Below are 20,084 nucleotides of genomic sequence, written 5' to 3'. Positions count from 1 at the left end.
CTAGATGCAAACCAGGCTGATGCCCTTGCTCTTGGGTTCTCAGCAAACTCATTGCTCATCTCTGCCTGGTTCAGTCATGCTGGAAATATGCTTGAACAGTTTAAGATACTTTGTCAGATCTTGAACCAATTAAAACTACTTCCAGTTTAAAGGAACTGAACATCAAATAATTCTTTTTAACATTTCAAATGATGTCTTTGTTATCAGGAGACCTACTCACCATCCTCTTTTCAAATAAAAAGAAGGACTTGGGGGACATCCCAGCTTTGTGGAGGATATTTTATTTATAAGTTTTTTCTCAAGTGATAATCAATTTAACAGTGGTAATTAATTAGGTTAGTAGCTGAAAGCAACTTGACTATGATCACTGTCTTAGCGATAAGTTTTCTTTCTGTTCACTCTTTCTACACCATTGTCGATGTGAGCAAGTTTTGGTGAAATTTGCGCCAGGGCACTCAAACTAATTGTGGTATTGGCATATTTTCCCTATTGTAATTTGCTGAACTTACCTCTAGTAGACCCTGTGGTTTTTTGTTTTTTTTTTTTTAACCCACTGTGTCTTTCATGCCAATCATTCCTTCATCATTCTTTCTGCTACTCTTTCATCAGCTTGTTTCGTAAGTTCTCCCAATCCCATGTTTTCCTTGGAGCTTATTCACACAAGAGGTTTTTGCCCAAATTCAGTTACATGCATCTATCTGCACCGCTACGAACTCCTCACATAATTGTGCGAGAGGCAACAAGGTCTCTCACTTGATAGCAGACTTGGATGAAACACTCCAACATTACAGGTTTGTTTACTCACTTGAATGCAACCACACCAAAATCCTAAGCATACACAAATCCTTATGATGATCTAGCTATATGTTCTTTTTCCTTTCCTTCTCCCACCCCACTAAGCTTCCCTGCCTCTCTAACCTTATTTAAATTGTGTTAAATGTAAGAAAGAAACTACATATAACAGGTTTTATACATACTGCTGAGGTAAACGGAGTTTTCCTATCCATTTCAGTGAACCCAACATACTGCCCCAGAACTCAAAGTTCTCTGGACCTGACTTTTCCAGTGGATTTTGTACAGACACCTGTATCTGTACACAGAGATACCGAACTCTCCAAGAGAGAACAGCGGCCATTTATACCCACTCAGCAAAATGGGAATAGCTACATAAGGAACCAAGGCTGTGAAGGATCAAGCATCCCCAGCCAGCTGCTTCAAAAATCATGAGATTAACAGCCTCAGCATCTATCAAATCTCAGTCCCTTTCCTTGAACACCAACACCATCACCAGTTGGATGATGCCTGATACAATCTGCCCCCCTGAGCTATGCTAGGAACTGAACTGAAGCTGTTGACCTTAAAACCTCAAAAAAAGAGTCCCTGAGCTCACAGTACGAACTCAGCTGCATTTGGGCATATGTTTGTCCCAGCCCTGCTTTGAGGGACACCAGCTTTGCAGTGAAGGCTGGTGCCATTATCTGCCCGCCACTCCCAGGGTCCCAGGATGCCCCCTTCCCTCATGGACAGATGGCTTGGCCAAACTTTGGAGGGAGCTGCCACGAGACTCCCATGGATTTCAGCGGGAGCTGGACGACAGCCAAGGTGAATTTCCTCTGCAACACACATGCTATTCCCTGCTACGGAGCTTCTTAGGCAAAGCTTATCACCATGGTATCTAAAGTACTGCTGGTACTGGGAAAGGCCAGCTTGAACACCGTCCAATATTAATGTCTTCCTATATAACACTAGCTTCACCACATCTTCGGCTTCCTTCAGCTTCTTCTTTCCTCATCCTCCCATTTGTTTGCCTTTTACTCCCCAAATAAAGCCGTTGGCCGATGGATGTTACTATTGCTAACAGCAGAAGGGAAGAGTGCAAGGCAGACTTTCCTGATGCTCTTAAATGTCACTGCATAATAAAAACATTACATATGACTACTCTCAGAAACATAGGCCCCAATTGCACCTTTTCATGAAAAAAAAAATGTTACAGGAGGGGCAGCGTTTTGTTCATGAGTCCAGTCTCCTTAAGATGAGGTTACTTCATTGCTTGACCTAGGCTTGGAAACTCGCCATTTCCCATCTTCCTGGAGGAAGGTGAGGGCTCAAAGCCCACCTGGGGGAAGTACGGATGAATCCCAGCCAGATGGGACCAAGTTACCACATTAGCCCCTGTGGAAGTGGCACAGAGAAGCCATCTCCTATCAGCCAAAAGAAATGCATGCTATGAGCTAGTTCATCATTAACCTGTATAGCACACACTTCTACATGATTGTACAGCTTTCTGCAATAATTTCTAACACTCAGAGGCCTGATTTTCATTTTGATATGATTTATAAAACAGATTTAAAATTCAATTTTATTGCCAGAGGGTATTTAAATTAGTTGAGTTTTAATCCAACAGATAATATAAATAACAGCTTCAGCAGCAGTGAAGTGATTTACAGGTCTAATCCAAACTGGATACTTGTCACATGCCTCTTAACAAGAAATATTTTGTAATGGACAGATAAGGAAATACAAAGATACTAAAGAAATGAAAATAGTAAAAGAATGTAAGCACAGATAAAGCACTTGTCCAATAGCTCCTTAAATCATCTAATAACTAAACCTGAAGCGTCTTTATAACTGGAAAGTTAGCTTAGACTGCTTAAATTGAGGTCAAATTGAATCAGACCACAGCTGTTAGATGAGCAGGTACAGCTCACTAAAATCAGAGGCACAGACAAGTGAGCCACGTTCTTGGTTGTGTTAGCCCTTGGCTCGCAACACCAAAAGACAAATCAGGTGGTATTTTCAGACAAAGATTTCTACAGCTGGAAATGCATTATATTGTGGTTTTCAAATACCTAAAGTTTAAGCTCTGAGACTATTGAGGTAAGAGCAGTTATCAGATATGCTGGGTAGAAGAAAGTGGTGATTTAGGAAAAGATTTGGTTCCTTTAAAGTAAACATTTGTCCAGCGAGATCCTTAACAGTGGCTTGACCCAAAGACAATGGTTTTCAGCCAGCAGTAACCTTCACACTGACTTTAATGGGCACTGAAGCAGATTTTCCTTTTTTTTTTTCCTGGATACTTTTTTTTTTTTTTTACAATTTTGTTTTCACATCCCCTGAACTACAGGCATTAATTTTTTTAAACATGTAAATTACTTTTGTAAAACTTGATGCTACCTTGCTGGCTAGTAAGTTGAACTAAAACAACAGTTTAAATAGCTCAGCTCACAGCTAATAAGCAATTTAAATAGCTTTCCTGAGCTCAAGTAGCTATATCAGGTTTCATAGCACCATCAGTCACTGCCAAATCCACAGGCAGCATTTAAATGAATCATTAGCAATGGTCACCCCCAGGAAAAAAAAAAAAAGGAAAAAAATTAGAAAGATTTTAAGAGCTAAGAGTCAAGTTATTGTCACAATTTCTGTGAGAACGTGCCCCATACATGACACCAAAATGTGCACAGAAAGCAAATCCCACTGGTACACCTGGGACAAAATATATTCTTTTAAGTAAGAAAGACTGAGCTCTGTGCTCCGATCACAACATGCTTCACAAAGACAGATGAGTACAGAGGTGCCCATTTCAAAGAAGGAAAAGCTGGAGCACACGGAAGTGAAGGATTTGCCAACAGAGATGGGACAGGCAGGAACCCCCCAGGGGTTGCTCCTGAGCCACGTGGGCTAAGCCACAGCTGCAGTAACACTATCACAAACGTACTTCCAAGTTCTCTGTATCAGAAAGGTGAAAGGCAAGATGACGTGAGACACTGGCAAAACGTGTATCCAAAAACCACCTTGTCTGCATTCTGCACTGAGTGTACGAGTGCATACAACCCACGCCAAAACCCTGGAAGTGAATGATGCCGGGAGCTTGATCTCCCGTGCACCGGTGTAAAACTGAAATAACTTACTTGAAGTGAAACACGTTAGATCGGGATATTGAACTAGACCGGTGAATGTGCCTCGTACCTGTACAAGACTGCATGAGCCAACCCAGCGTACGTAGCAGCGCAGACACGAGCGCAACCAGAGCACTCAAAAGCCTTCAAGTCCTTGGCAGCTTGAACAGCTCTGGAGGCAGAGCAGGAGCACGCCGAGCCCAGAGCTACGACTGACTTACGGAAGGGGGTGGGGGACCACTGCGACCTTCCACTCAATTCTCTCGGGCGGGGGACCACTGCGACCTTCCACTCAATTCTCTCCCAACCACAGCTAAACTTTTCGGCTAAACTGATGTACCAGTACAGAAATGGTTAAAAATTATGACGTCAAAAATATTTGCCTTTAGAGACACCCAGGTAAAACCGTGGCGAGTTTCCTTTGGATGGATGTTTCTGACCATCCTGGACTCAGCAGGGCAGCGCTGCTCCAGCCAGGTTTTGATGCTTTTTTCTCCAACCCCAAGGACAGTTTCTGTTTTATTTTCCAGGGGAACTTTACATAATTAGGAAGCAGACAAGGCTCTTGTAATCCTGAAGTGAAACACGGGGAGATGCTCACTTAGATCTTATTTCTCCCTCTGCCCCTGTACTTCTATTCAGTACTCCTGGGTATCAAATTCAGACACACGCAAGGCATTTTAATTCATTATTTACCCATATTGTCTCAAATTATATCACTTTGACAATAATAAACAAATCTATAGTAGGAGTTTGCATAGTTGGAAGCAGCATGAGGAAGCTCAGAAACCGGAGAATGATTCTTTGCCACAGGGGGGTGAGGAGAGACAAGGAAGAGAAAAGGTGTAAGAGAACATAATAGGATAAAAATAAAGCAAATTAAATGTGTGGGTTTGGAATCCCCCAAGACATTCTGGTCCAGAGGATCTCAAACCTATATATAGTTCAAGCCAAAAGCACAACGTTAACCTCTGTTTCTTGATATTTAGTTCACAAACTGCTCTAACGCCAGCATTTGGCTTTTGTCCCCTCGTTAAAGTTAGAGGATAGGAAAAACGCAGGACCGATTTTTGGACAGATCAAGACCAATTCTCCAAGAGGCCGCCACATGTGATTAGAGACTTCTGGCATGTTTAAAAAAAAAAAAGGGGGGGGGGGGGGGTATTTACACAAATTAGCGACCAACGGGCACAGTTCAGGCAAGTTTATCGTGTGCCGCCAGCAGCCGGGAGCTCCCGCGGACGCGGAGCACGGAGGAGCCGACAACGAAGCCGCTGCTCAGAGCGGCCCCGCGGCGAGGGACCGGAGCCCCGGCCCCGCACCAGCCTCCCCCGGGCCGCGGCACCCCCGGCGCCTCCCCGCGTATTCCAGCGGGGATTTTGCCAGCGCCGTGCTGCCGGGGGTGTTTTTCCACCGCTGCGCGCCGGCTCGGGCGGGAGCCTCCCCGCCGCCGCTGCGAGCGGGCGGTAAATGATTAATCGCGTTATCAAACGCCGGTCTGGGGAGCGCTCGCAGGGCAGCCGGGCTCTCCCGGCGCTTCGCGGCGGCCGGGCGCACCTGCGGCGGGGCCGGGGCGGGAGGCGGCGCCCACGCCTGGGTCGGGGCGCGGGGCCGGGGCGGCGGAGGCGGCGCCCACGCCTGGGTCGGGGCCCGGCGGACTCACCCCATGTCTCGGCACCTTTCGGCGGCGGCGGCGGCACCCCCGGGCGGCTCCCCGCGCTCGGCGGCCAGCGGCGGCCGCGTCCCCACTTCGCACATGCGGCCGCCCCGGCGCCGGCCCCGGCTGGCTGCGGCTGCACGGCGGCGGCGAGGCGTCCTGCAACCGCTCCTGCTCCTGCTCCTGCTCCTGCTCCTGCTCCTCCTCCCGCCGCCTCCCTCCCCCTTACATAACCTCCCTCCCGGGCGGCGGCGGCACCGAGCAGCCTCCCGCGGCTCCCGCCGCCCTGCCAGGCGGGGGCGGGGCGGGGCGGGGCGGGGCGGGGCGCGCCCCCGGGGCCCCTCCGCTCCCCGCCCCGGGCCCGGGCAGGCGGCGGCGGCGGGAGTCCCCCTGCGGGGGTTTTGTGCCCCGGGTGGGGAGCGAAAAGCCCCGCCGGGAGGTTTCAGCATCTCGTCCCCCCGGCGCCCGCGCTGCTGGGGGTGGGTGGGGTGGCACCCGCCGGAGGGGGACGGGGCGGCGAGAAAACTTCGGGTGAAGTTGGGGGGGTGCCCCCCGAGCGGCCCCGCCCGCTGCCGTGGAGCCCCAACGGCGAGAGGGGGCAGCCCAGACCGGCGGTCCCGGACATGCTCCTCCCGGCGCCGGATTCCCCGGGAGACCGGCTGCTTCCCGACCGGCTATGCCGGGAGCGGCTGTCCCGGGAGCGGCTGTGCCGGGAGCGGCTGTCCCAGAGCTGCTGTCCAGGAGCGGCTGTGCCGGGAGCTGCTGTGCCGGGAGCGGCTGTCCCGGAGCGGCTGTGCCGGGAGCGGCTGTGCCGGGAGCTGCTGTCCCGGGAGCGGCTGTGCCGGGAGCTGCTGTCCCGGGAGCGGCTGTGCCGGGAGCGGCTGTCCCGGAGCGGCTGTGCCGGGAGCGGCTGTCCCGGGAGCTGCTGTGCCGGGAGCTGCTGTCCCGGAGCTGCTATCCCGGGAGCGGCTGTCCCGGGAGCTGCTGTGCCGGGAGCTGCTGTCCCGGAGCTGCTGTCCCGGGAGCGGCTGTCCCGGAGCTGCTGCCCCGCACCGGAGCGCGCCCCCCCGACGGCCCCCGCTCGGCGGCGCGGGCAGCGCTGCGGTCCGAGAGCGGAGCCCGGGGACGCCCTCCCGGCCCCGAGGCGATGTCCCCGCCGAGGGATGTCTTGTGAAACGCCCGCCCGCCATTCCCTCCCACCATCGAGCCCTCCCGTGACTTTTCACGCCTTTAATCCGTTTTCCCGGGGAAACGAAGGGAGCGCAGGCCGCTTGTGCGTGCCGGCCCTGCCGTCCCGAGGAGCTTTCGAGCCACCGGGCAATTTCAGGCGCATTTGGGCAACGGGCCCTGGCAGACCCAGCCCCACAGTCCTGATCTGGGTCTCGCACCCGCGCACCAAGCCTGCTGCTCAAGCCAGAAGTGCACACTGCATCAGGAGTATAAAACAGGGGGGCTGCCCCTCTTTTGGCCCTCAGACCCCTGCAAATGTGTGCCAGGCATGCTCCCAAGGCCATTATTTCCCTATAGGTTTCACGAACATAGAGGGATGATTCCTTTCCACTGAAGGAAAAAGTGCACTAGTGTGGAAGAGCTGTGTTATGGCTGCCCAACCACGAGGGTGGCACTGACATCTGACAGGTGATCGCAGGACACAAATCCATAGGAAAGCCATGGATCTGCTCGTTCGGGTATTCGTAGGACTGTGCTACACAGACACAGTTATTCTGTTGTGGGGAAAAGACACCCAATTCACACATAAGTGAGGATTTTAACTTCTCCCACACAAAGTTATAATTAATACCCTGCCATCAAGAGTGATCATTTTCATCTTTTTTTTTTTTAATCTCATGTTGATTTATCCTTTCTTTCAAAGAAAGTTTAGAAGTTGTAGGAAAGGCTTTATGTTTTCTTGCTTCAACTTCATCTGTAATGACTGGGGTTGTCCCCGGTATTACCTGGGGACCTCATGGAAACCCTCAAAGGAAAATTTAACCAGCAACTTAACACCTTCCAGCTATGGACAATGAAACTGCCTCCCGCTCTGACAGGCAACTATTTCCTGATGTCTGGAACGCCTAAATGGAATTTCAATCCCATACACTCAAATATTTTCCGTGGGGAAAAAAAGCAGGGTGAATTAGCCATTTTCAAAAGGCTGTGGGATGACACCACTCCAACATACCTGCTCCCTTTGCTGTGGTCAGATGGTTACTGTGGATGTTGAAGGACACTTAACTCCTTACCTAATCACTGACATCTAAAGACTTCCCATGTCCCGTTCTGCCAGCTGAAGGCGAGGTTCCGTTTCCCCCGGGGCAGTCACGGCAAAAGTGACAAGCCTTTCGTGTTCACGATGGGCTGCAGCCTTGAATATTGCTGTGATATGACCATTCCTCTCTTCTTGGGGGAACAGTGAGGGGTAGCGTTCTCCGAGGGGAAAAAATAGCAGCCTGGCGATCTTGTGGAAAAAACTCCTGCCACAAATTGGATGATTTTATCTCACTGTTTTACACCATTTACTTCATTTTGTTAAATTACACACTCCATTCATCAGAGGTGGGTTGTCTTAGTCTTCTCTGACTAATCAGCTCATTTTGGTGAGTATCTGAAAGCTATGTTTTATGAACCAGTGCTGTACATGACTTACAAATATCTAATGGAATTGGATCAAAATGGGGTAATGCACTACATGTGTCATGATAAGATGAAAATTGGAAATTGGAACTGCAGTTGCCCTAGCATTTTCTAATGTTTTAATCTTTTCCAGTCTTGCATTCAAGAGTGTATTTTCATCCCCAATTACAAAAAAAGCTTAAGCTTATGGAAGCATAATGGGCTGTGAAATTCGCAGGATACAAAATTTTGCACATTGTTTTTGTTCATAAGGTCTTCTCATTTGATTTATGCTCTTTTCAGAACTGTCTTCTAGAAGAGACAGAGTTGTGGTCCCATTTCTCAAGGACCCTGAGACATTTGGTCTGGCAGACAGCGAGTTAACCCAGTTTTCCACTCATATTTGGGTTTCTGTAAGTGCACTCCATCTGAAATTCCCTCTGTTATTCCAAATGGATGAGATATTCCTCTTTCTGCAGTGTGGCACACTGTTGTTGTCCTCTTATTTCTGCCAAAAAGAGGATGAAGTCCTGTCCTCAATTTAAGTCAATGGTAAAAGTCCCGTGGATTTGGATGAGGCCCAGATCTCATGCAAACCATTTAACGTTATCAATATTGAATGAAGTGATTGCTCTACAGACAGTTCCATCTTGAACGCCTCCACTGTCACAGAGTCCTAATCTGAGTATAGTTCCCACTGATTTACATTATTTTAGTATAATTTAGTATTCCATTTTCTTAAAGTATTTTCACTTCTCCGTAAATGAGAACTATAAATATGCTATCAAAATTAATTAGTTCTTAAGCTTTCATATGTGACATGATATTTCACTTCCGATTTGGCTCTGATGCAGGATGTGTACATGATGGTAATTCAGTCCTCATTTAGTATTCACGAGTGTGCTCTTATTACTGTGGCACGGTTCAGGAAGACTCAAAATACTGAAGGCACAGGATCCCTCAGTACAATTCAAGCTGAGCAATAAAAATATCCACATTCTGTAAATGGATGTAACTTCTTTAGATGAGAAATTTCTCCTATTCCCACGGGCCTCCTAAAGATATAATTTTTTGATTCCTAGATACAGGGTGAATATCCTTTTCAGAAAACTGATCTAGCAATCAGGAGTATGTACCCAGTCTGCATTCTGAAAAGCAAAGAGCTCAGTGGTATCTTCCTCTCTCTCAGTTTTTCTGTTCTCTCCTTTTGTTTGGCTTTCACTATTGTCCTCTTTTGCCACTCTATTTTATTTTAGATACAATTTTATTTCAGAAAACCTGCTGTTTAGTCTTTTTCAACTGTTACACTTCAAGACAGTCTTCTCCCTATTTCCCATGGCAGATAGTATTAAATAAAATATTCATACTGTGATTTTCTCTTTTTTCCAACTAGACTGATGAAATTTGCATTTTTTTACTCCAACAGAACCGTGCCACCCACCCCCCCCCCCTTTTTTTTTTCTTTGACAAATAACCATTTTCAAGCTTTAAATGTTATCCAGAAGTTTAACCAAAAAAGCTTTGGGGAATTCTTGATTTTTACATTTGAAACAGAGAATTAGTTTTCAAAATCCCCCGACGAATGGGGAATTAATGTAATTATAATATCACTGGATATAAAATTTTGAAGATGAGCAACTGAGAAAAGAAAGGATTTTAAGTCAGACTGTTGAAAACACTCTGGTTTACGATTTTTTTTGTTAAAACCTACTTAATCCAATACCTAATAAACAATTTGGACAATGGATCTATTTGTTTAAAAAAATCAACACTCCTGTCCTTTCAATTAAAATGTCAGAGCTCACAATAAACATCCGAGACCTTCAAAAAGCCCTCCAGCAAGACCAAAACCCCCCCAAAGCTGACATTCATGTGATTTCTAAGGTAAAAGCAGTTTTCCTCTAAGGTAAAAGCAGTTCTCCTCTCCACTCTCCTCCAAAAATAATCCAAGAACAATCATTTAGGACTACTTTCTCTGTCTTTAAAAGTAAAAAAGGAGAAGCCCATTTTTAAAAGCGTTTTGTCAATCATCTTTAAAAGAGTAGGTTGAACATTCTCTCATTATCCTTTGCAGTTTATTCTTCTATGTATAATTACCTAGTGCCAGGAAGCTCCTGTCTAAGTGGAGTAATAGAAGGTACACAAGCGTTCTACCTCACTTTCAAAAAAGTTGTCCTGTAAAATATGCAAGTATCAGGTCAAAGCAGATTTTTATGTAAATGCAGGGAGCTGTCATTGTCACACTGTGGTGTGTGCTGCCTTCTCAATGAAGACAAATACACAGCTAACAAAAAATCATATTAAGTAAGACTTTAGAGAGAAAAAACATAGACAGATAAAGAAAGCCAGCAAAACCAGAATAATGGCCTACCAGCCACCACAGGTCTCCCAGCCCTTAATGTAAGTACCCGGTACAGTGTTGAAGGCTGCAAAATTGTAAGAAGCTGACAGATTTCTAATAATACTGGTGTAGTCAGAGAGGATCTGTCAGCATTAATAAACAACTTGGGACAGATGCTCTAGGCATCCTCCATTCTTTGGTCTACTGGAAATCCAGCCTGGGACACATCCAGGAGCGCACACTGAACCTGAACATTTGTAAAGGTGGTCCTGTACTTGGAGCAAACCTTGTTCCCTTTAACAGACCCGTTTCTTTGTACTTACAAGGTAAGACAGAAAACAGATACCCCCAATTCTCCTTCTTAATGTTTTCATTGATGTAGACACTTTGATTATGTCCACTCCACTGTGAAGTAAATAAGGTTGGTCACTCTTCACATGGCAGCTTTTTTCTGCACCTAGTGGGTCTTGCTGCTCTTCTCTGAAATTATGCTAATTTGAACTGGTTTTGCAATGGGCAGACTGGGACTGTGCAGAGTAGGTGAGGAGCACTGCGTGTAAAAGTCTCCTTACAGCTAAGATTTGAGTCTATGTACTTGTTTCATATACATCCTAATACTGCTTTTTTTTGAGCACATGTGCATGAGTGGAGATGTTCATAAAGCTACTCACAGCGATGCACAGGTCTCCCAGCTGATGAGCTGGATCTGGAATTACTCCTCAAAACCGTACCAAATGTGTTCATTTTTTCCTTTCCAATATGTAGTGCTTTGCATTTCATATGTCACTTTAGAAGTTATCAGCTTTTTCACTCAAAGTTTATTTTGGTAATTTTCTTTTTAAATCCCCAAAAGAAGGAGAAAAAAATTATTTTCATCTGCAAGTACAGATGATGACTCTGGTTTCCTTCCAGGCTTACATCACAAAATTCCATTTATTTATGATTTATGAAATGGAAGTTAGAGCAATCAGGCACCAGTTATGCAGATGGGGTAGATTAGTTATCTTTTTAAGCTAATTCAGATCAAAATTTTTGGTCCTGGCAGGCTAAACTGTACAAGAGGTAGGAGAAAGAAAGAACTATATGCCTTCTCTGTTAGAAACAGGACCCTCATATTGCGACTTGGCTGTGACGATGATGGTGACAGCCAAGGCTACTAGTAGAGAAGCAGATAATATGGAAGGGAAAAGATATTCAGATTTTTGGTGAAAGAAGCTTAATTTTCAAACATGCAGAATTGCACGACCATTCATTTCAGCAAATCATTTTGCTCACATGTAAATTTTCTTGTAGCTCAGGAGTTTTTAATTCTCAGGCCCTTTCTACCATCTGTAACTCAATCTCTATTTTTTAAAGAAATTGCAGACATCTGTTTAAATACCCATCTCTTCCGTCACATGGAATTTTGGATTCAAAAATCTAAGCTTGAAAATAATACCGAAGTTGGATTACATTTCCAAGCAACCACGGACTGGCATTTTAAATGCTGCCTTTTTAATTAGCCCATTCCGCCGTACTGGCTGCGTCGGGCTCTACGGTGCATGAACAACGTCTGGTGTGGGCGCGGGTCAGTGAGCCGGACAGGCGGGCCGTGCTGCCACAGGGGCTGGGGGGATAGGAAAGAGGGGAGGCGGAGAAGATCCCCCCAGGCTCATTGCAGCGGGCTCTCCTGCAGCAGGAAGGGGGTCTGGCCTCCAAGGGGGCTGCGGGGCCAAGGGCCCGTTGCTGAGCCTGGGATTCTGCTGTGGTCCTGCATCATGTGTAGAACTAATCCTGCAGCTCAAGCGGCCTAAGCAAAACTGAATTTTGCTGCCCCACACCTGACTTTTTGCAGAGGTGGGTACAATTTCAGGGTGCAGTCAGGGACATGTGGGGGCAGGGGATGGGTATGGCAAAAGGAAAGGGAGGGCAGAGCGGTGGGACCCATGGGAAGGGATAGAAGGCAATGTGGGATGTCCCTAGGGTTTTTTCTTTTTGCAGCCTGTCCTCCTCCAAGACACCCTGCCTCCCCCTCCCCCTTCTCCCAGGGTCCTGGATGTGCCAGCAGACAGGTCTCCATCCCCAGCCCCCTCCCTGAAGGGTCACTCCCCACCACATCCCCACCCTCACTCTCCAAAACCCCCACTATTCCCATATAAAATAGGACAGAGGAAGAGAGGCCGGGGCCAGACCTTTCAGGGCATTTTAGTTCTCCAGAACAGCTTGCCTTGGCTGCTTGTAGGAATGCAGACTTCAGGCTGGTGCAAGATACCTCATTCTTTGTGTTTCTTTAGAACTTACTCACAGGTGGACTTTGTCCCTTAATCAGCTAGCTCCTTGTTTGCCTTACTGGAAAAGGAAGACATTTCCATGGGTATGCCGGAGGTCTGATTCATTTACATGAATGCCCAATGGCTTGATAAAGGCTTACATGTTTTCTTGTGGGCAGAGGTATCTGGATTCCTCGCCTGGATGAATTTCTCAAAGGACTGAGCAGTACAGACAGGGTGCCAGGTGGGAATGAAGCCACACAGGATTTCAAGCCTATTTACAAAAACTGATGGTTGAGGTATAGTGGTGAGCACCCCAAAGCTCTCGCTAAAGCTCATAAGGACACAAGTGGCACCACAGCACAAGATTTCTCTCCTCCAGTTGTGGAAAATCTCTTGAGTTCAGGGAAGCCAGACCTGACTCAGAGATATGAAGTTGGAATTGCCCAGCTATGGGTGTCTTTCACAGACAGGGATAACTTTAATTTATGAAGGAAGCTATTTGTCACCACAAAAGCTATGTTTTGCACCATTCTCTGAAAAAAAGTGTTGAGTTTTTCACCCTGCAGACTGTCCTAAGGAAAGCAATTAAGATCCATTTAAGAAGTAGGCTAATATTTTTATGCTTCCAAAATGCATTAGAAAAAAACAAACCCAAAAAATCCTACCGGACTCAATTTATACCACTTTAAAATAAAGTTAAAGACCTTGACTTATACCAGTCCTTAAGTCTAGGTCCCACTGATCTACAATAATTAATCAATAATAAAAGTGAAGCCAGAAGGCCACAAATCGTGCAGAATTTGTTCTCTTTTTACTACATTAATAATTAAAATCTGGAAAAATAAAAAAAACAGTTATTTGACAAAAAAGCAATGAGAAAACAGCTCCCACAAACAAAGATGCCAGGAATACTTTGATGAGGAAATGCATTTTAAAAGAATCTACTGGGTGGCAAGTTGGGCTGCATGTCTTCCCTAGATAAAACTAGCTCAAGGGGAACTTCTGCATTCCTAATTCTACCTAATATAACTTTGTACTGCAATGATACTTGGATGACAAAATACGTAAACACTACCAATCAGTTAAACAAACACAATCAGTTTTTTTCAGCTCCATATTTTGCTTCTCAGAAAGTATTTACTGTGAACACTATTAAATCCAGTCTTGTATAATTCTAGTTAGCAGAAGTGATAAAAGTTCTCATGTCTAATCGTAAACACAGATTCCACTTTTCTGGGGCAATTTCATAGTCCATAAAGGGTGTATAAAATCCATATGTTTTGAAAAATCAGGGCAAAATTTTTAGTCACTTGCAAATATTTAAAAAACCATTTTAGGGACATGTCTGCAGCTCGAGCACCTGGAGGAGCACTCTCTAGATCCAGAGTGCTTACCTGGGTTTTGAAGAAATACCGAAAGGATGGCAGGCAGCAGTAGCCATGCATTAATATCATATTAAGTTTTTCAGCCATAGTTCAGTTGGGGCTTTGGAGCCAGAGGAGGGATCACAGTGTTCTACCATGGGAGATGACACCAAGCACGCAGTTACAGAATTCAGTTTAACTCCATGGGACTTGGTGGAAGGTGGAGCAGAACACTTGCAACTTCCAGAAAAGCTTTGAGCTATGTTTTGTTTTAAATTCATCTTTAGCCAATAAAGAAATATTAATATACACACATCAAAACCTTTTTTACATACTTGAGAAAATGAATTCAACACTATAAAGTATGGATGACATGTATCCTCTATTTTTCATTTACTGTTCATTTGCAGAAGAGCACATGATTTATGTTGTGAACGTACCAACATTTTTCTAAGTTTAATTTGATAGTTTTCCTGCAGGAATAGGCTAATCTTTATCCATACCCGCCTTTAATAATATTTATTACTGTTCTGCTGTTCCTCAGTGGTTGACTGAATACTCTCTCTATGTCCATCTGGTGGGTATGCTTTTCCCAAAATAGTTCATGACCACTCTTTCCTATAGTTGCATGAGAGATGTACTATTATTATATTTGCATGGAAGAAGTTAGGTGATCCTGCAAAAATGTTTTTCAGTGATATCACTTGTCCAACTTGTAAATTGATTTACAGTTTGAAATGTGACATCGTAAGTGGCATGTGACAGAAGACCTAAGCAGGAAATATTTTGCAGTCTCTTAGAAATCTAGCCAGAGTTGCTCTTTTTTAGATCCTCTGTTTGCCCAGAAGAATTAATATTTGGTCAAAGAGAATAACCTGCAGCTATTGTCACTCAGTATTCAACTTTCTTCCAATATTTAAAGCTGAATTATTGATGGGTTTGAGAACATGGCTTCTGAGATGCAATTCCACATCATTAGCTGCATTGGGGAAAGAGCAGGAGCCAGCCCTGAAAGCGTAACAAAGCATGTTTTGAACGTGTAGGACATGCAAAGCCACAAATGCCAGTCAACCAACGCCACGTGCTTAAAGACACATTCAACAAACTGGAATTTCCTCATGCACAATAACACCTGTTGTGACAAGTAACTAGACTTTTGAGGAAACAGCCTTTAAAATGTATTTTCCTCTCCAGCTAAAGGAATTCTCACTACACAGACACCTTAACAAGGTAATGCTTTGCACTTTCATTTGTTTTCCCATGCAGGTATCTCAAAACAATAATATCCACACAGAAGCCAAGCCTGGCCCCTACGATGCCAATGGAAAAAACCCTTCTTTTGACTTCACTGGGATCATGATTCAGTCATAACTGATTAATCCTCATTCCATTCCTGTGAGACAAGTGAGGTGTATGTAAAGATAACTTCACACACCACTGCAGCGTGGTTGTTTCTGGAAAATATCAGCTGTTCCAAAACAGAGAGGAGTCCAGCACGCAGTTTGGAACAGGATGCAATGGCCATCCCTGTCTCCACCTGGAACAATACAGGAAATGCTGATAGCCAGAGTGGCATCACTGAAAATAGATTTTGGCCAGCACACAGGGATTAAGAGCCTTACTTTTCAAAAGGTGTGCTGGGACCTTTACTAACCATAAATAGTCAGGACTTTGTATTTGTGCCTCACTGGAAAGATGGCAGCACTCACAGTTCAGTGTTTCCTCACACCATGCTGACACATTGCTTCATTACTGGATCATCTGCAGCTTTCAACAGGACCAACGTGACTTCCGAGTCAAATGGAGAGCCACAGCAAAGTCCTGACCCTGCTGAAGGCAAAAATCACAACAGTACTTGGAACCAGTGGAACAAGGATTTCTCTCCCTGGAAATAGTCTGTGAGATCTGGCAGCAACATTTCCCATCAGATAGCAACCGTGAGATCTCTGATATCTTATGTAACTGCCATCCTTAAATAAAATGTATATCTAGTTCATCATTTTTTTCCCCTGATTTAATTAGAATCTTGCTTAGTTTTTCAGGTTGGCAAAGTCTTATCTTGCAATATGCTGCAGATGCTACTGCTTGGAGATTAACGCTTGCTTTTTAATTAAAGTTTTTACTCGGGAAGTTTGTGGTACCCCCACACCAGCATTTAAGACCAAGAAAATAACTGTGTATTATTCTTAAAATGAGCAGCTATAGCATAATATGAAACAATCACACTCAACATATCACCAAAAATTACTGTGTGGTTTTCATTTCTGAGTGAGATTTTCTGAGCTTGTTTCTAACGAGCCTCCATCAGAGGCTCCATCAGAACTTTGCATTTTCCAAGATAACATCTCTCTATTTTGTTTAAGTTTAGCCTGTTGAGTAGTCAGCATGTTCTTCTGCACTGGTTCGCAACCGACATTAGAAAGCAGTGTTGAGCTGAGCACTAGCACGCTAAGCAGCTGGTTGCCTCCACAGCATGGCTTCCGCAGGCAGTGCAGGGGTGGGAAAGAAACAGCCACTACTCAAGAAAGGTGTGAAGAGAGACCTGAATCTGGGAGAGTGAGCAGGGCCACGGGAACAGTGGCACTGTGGAAAGGTTCCAGGAACGGAAACTGCTGCAGGAGTCCGGGGCAAAGATGGAGAAGGAATTACAGCAGCGCTGGGACAGGCAAGGACGCTGTGCCTCAATGTCTGAGGCAGAGGTCTCGGGGAGGGCAGGAGGGGATGCAGAGGGGTGGCAGCAACAGCATAATCTCCTGAAAGATTAGGAACCCTTGTCTACTGGAAAGAATGATCTCCAGTCCTAATTTAGGAACAGGAGGGAGAGTTATTACTGCTAGGAGTAGTGGTGACCTAGACCCCCAGACAAGGACCAGCCCCAGCACAGCACAAACATAAAATGAAAAGATAGCCTCTGCCCAAAGAGTTTCCAGATTTTGTGTAGGGCAAGGGACAACACAGGGATGCACAGGGGAGTGCACGGCAGTAGCGAGGCAATGTCAGACCAAGGAGCAGACTGCTCAGTCCAGCTTTGCAAAATCCTGCAGGCTTCTCTGCAGCTCAGCTAATTCACTTATGCCTTATTTCATGTTAACACAGTGTGGTCTCAACACAGATTGGTATCTCTGGAAAATTCTGCTTTACAATTTTAAAAAAATTACTTCAGATTAAGAAGACACTCCAAACTTGAAGTAGTATTAAGTTGGCCTATACTTCAGCCCTTGCTTTCTCTAATGGCCCTTAAACTTAAGAGGAACTGCAGAGAACATTCAAGAACTCTCCTTATATGCAAAGAGAAGAGAAAGAAGGGAGAAAAATTCCTAACTAGCTGTTAGTGCTAACAGCTTCTTGGTAAAGCCATGTGGGGAGAGCCATGTTTAGTACCTGATGGAGGGAGCATTACTTAGACCAGTTCCACTGACCTGAGCCTTCAGAGAGAACAAAACACTGAAATACTCTTGCACTTCATTGCCTTTAGCAGAACCTGAACATGTGCTTACACATCTGCAGTGGCTTTGACACACTGAAGCAGGAGGACAGGCGTGAGCGGAGCCTCATTGCACATCTATCTGCAGGGCTGGGGGCAAGGGCAGATTTCAAACCTGGGCCTCAGAGAGGGCATGGGAGTCCCACACAAGGAGCCTCAGGGCAATGCTCCGGTGCCTGGGAAATGTCACCATGCAGAGGAGGGAGACCCCGGGAGTAAAATGGGAGACCTAGGTATCCTCTTTAGAGGTTGAATATTTGACTTTGTATCCGAGGCAACTGATTGGCGTGCAACATGCAAACTGCATAAACTATCCAGCCCAGGAGAAACGCTAGACGTTTGCTAAAAAGGCATAACCACTTCCTTCTGCTAGATCCTAGGTTTTGCAAGGATCCGAGTTTCTGATTTAAACATAACAGAAATTGTTACCAGATGTGCACATCAGGGCCCTGAATGCACTGACAGGCCTTAATTGCCACAGCCAGCCCCCCCGGGGCCTCCCCCACACCCCTGCCCCGGGCACAGGGGCTCACGTGTAAGCTCAGCCCTGGGCCCTCGGTCCCTGCCCAGCGCTGCTGAGGCTGTGCCGGGCTTCCGATCCAGCTGTGCTGCGGCCGTGCTGTGCCTGGCCGTGGAGCCTGTTAATCTGGGCAGTGACCCAGGGACTGGATTTCTGACTTGCCTTGGACTTGTCTTGTCCCCATGAACTTGTCTGGCCCTCCGAGCTCTCGGCTGCTCTCCCTGGCCAGCCCTGCTCGGGGGCTCTGGGATGGGCCCCCTACCCCTCCGGCTGTGCTGTCACCTCCCCGTCCCTCCCTGCTCCCTGACAGCAAAGAGGAAATTCTCTGAATTCCCCTTCGAAACTCAGCTAGGTGCTACTAATTTGTATCTAACTTACAAGTTGGTGTTTCCATACTGCAGCAGATTTGAATGTTTTAGACTGGATACGGACACGAGAAACGAGCCCAAAGTAAAATTAAATGTCCAACTATAAAAGAGAATTGAGTATGAATAAAATCTAGTCCTAGAAACTTCTGCAAGTACCTCCTTTATATTTTGCAACTATCTTAACAATAGGCAATCCATGGTAGCACTGATTCATACATTACTTGACATCTAAAAAGCATTTGAGTTGGAGTTTAGACAGCCTGACGATCATGATGAGTTTGATACCTTAGCGTCTGGCTACTCCGTTTTCTGACTTTCAAGCAGTTCCACAGAAGTACGCTTTCAGTATCTGAATATTCCTCCCACTTTTTTTTCTTCTTTTTTTTTTTTTCCATTTGTACAGTACCTACGACTGGGAAAGAGCATAACCTGTGCACCAGATGTGCTATGTAAAAACTTCTGCCTGCCCTTCAGCCACAGCATGTGTGCCTCACAGGGTTTAACCCACCTCCACCCCAAATGAGGACCATATGGAGCACCATGAATGGCAAAAACAAGACTTCGCTTTGAGCTACATTCCTCCTATCAAAGGGCCCTCTGTCTTGCCTTCTTCTTCTCCATTCCTCTGGGTAATCATGAGGAAAGAACTGAACATTTAGAAAAGCCTCCTGGGGACAAATTCATTTCTAGTATAACTCTGCTGAAGTTAATGGTGTTGCGCCATGGATTAAAATGGCACCATAATATTAAAAAACAGAGACAGCATACTACTCTGTAATTACTGTCTAAGAGAGCAAAAATAATAAAAATGATTCATTCTTATAGACCCCAAAGGGCACAGCTGGCTTAGTCAGTTTAAAAGGTGAAAATAAAAGAAGGCAGCTAGAATGTAGTGATTTTTAATTTGTATATATGTATATAGATATGTATAAATGACAGTCAGATAACACCACCTCTGCACTAATTTTAAGAACAATATGCTAGAAATATCATTTAATGTGACCGTGAGTTTTAAAAGACTGATAACAGAAATAGCTCTTAGGAAAATTAAAGGCCTTCTTTCATACTGGCATAAACTAGGAATAAATTCCTTCTAATCAAGTGTTACACTGTTGTAAGCTTAATGCAAAGGAATTGGGCCCCACAGCACCACAGCGGTTATTCTGTAACACAATCAAGCACCAGGAATTGCATTTTCCCCTTCTTAAAAAAGGACAATGTTTTTTTTTAGGCAGTTAACATTTAAAGGTCATTGTTACAGGAAGAAAACATTTCTTGTATTAAGTTTAGTGAAGTTGGTAGAAACAGCGCAGTCTGTTCCTTTATGGACTTCACTTTACAATGCCATATGGAGGTGTGTGAAAGACACTCTGATGCTCGGCGATATTGTACAATATAATGGCAAAGGCAAGGCAGGGATCTGACAGAATAACTGCACGGGCTTCAGAGGCATTTGTCAGTAACAGCTGCTATATCTCCGTCTTTCTTGTTATTTAAGTGAGCTTCATCTAGGCAATAATCCTTTCCAGCCAAAGGAGTAACACCCCGTGATGAGAAGTGATCTTCTGAGCACAGGCGGTCCTAGAGAA

At 45.4% G+C, this 20,084-nt stretch overlaps 1 protein-coding gene across 1 annotated transcript in view; it reads right to left on the bottom strand.

The window, feature by feature from the left end:
- HOMER2 (homer scaffold protein 2) overlaps window positions 1-20,084 on the bottom strand; it is a 79,772-nt gene that overhangs the window by 55,494 nt on the left and 4,194 nt on the right. The window contains 1 exon segment of the mRNA XM_075714108.1: window positions 7,797-8,011. Coding sequence (XP_075570223.1) covers window positions 7,797-8,011 — 215 coding nt within the window.

The sequence above is a fragment of the Pelecanus crispus genome, chromosome 7 (assembly GCF_030463565.1).
Source record: "Pelecanus crispus isolate bPelCri1 chromosome 7, bPelCri1.pri, whole genome shotgun sequence".
NCBI lineage: Eukaryota > Metazoa > Chordata > Aves > Pelecaniformes > Pelecanidae > Pelecanus > Pelecanus crispus.
This window is presented reverse-complemented; position numbering and strand designations above follow the sequence as displayed.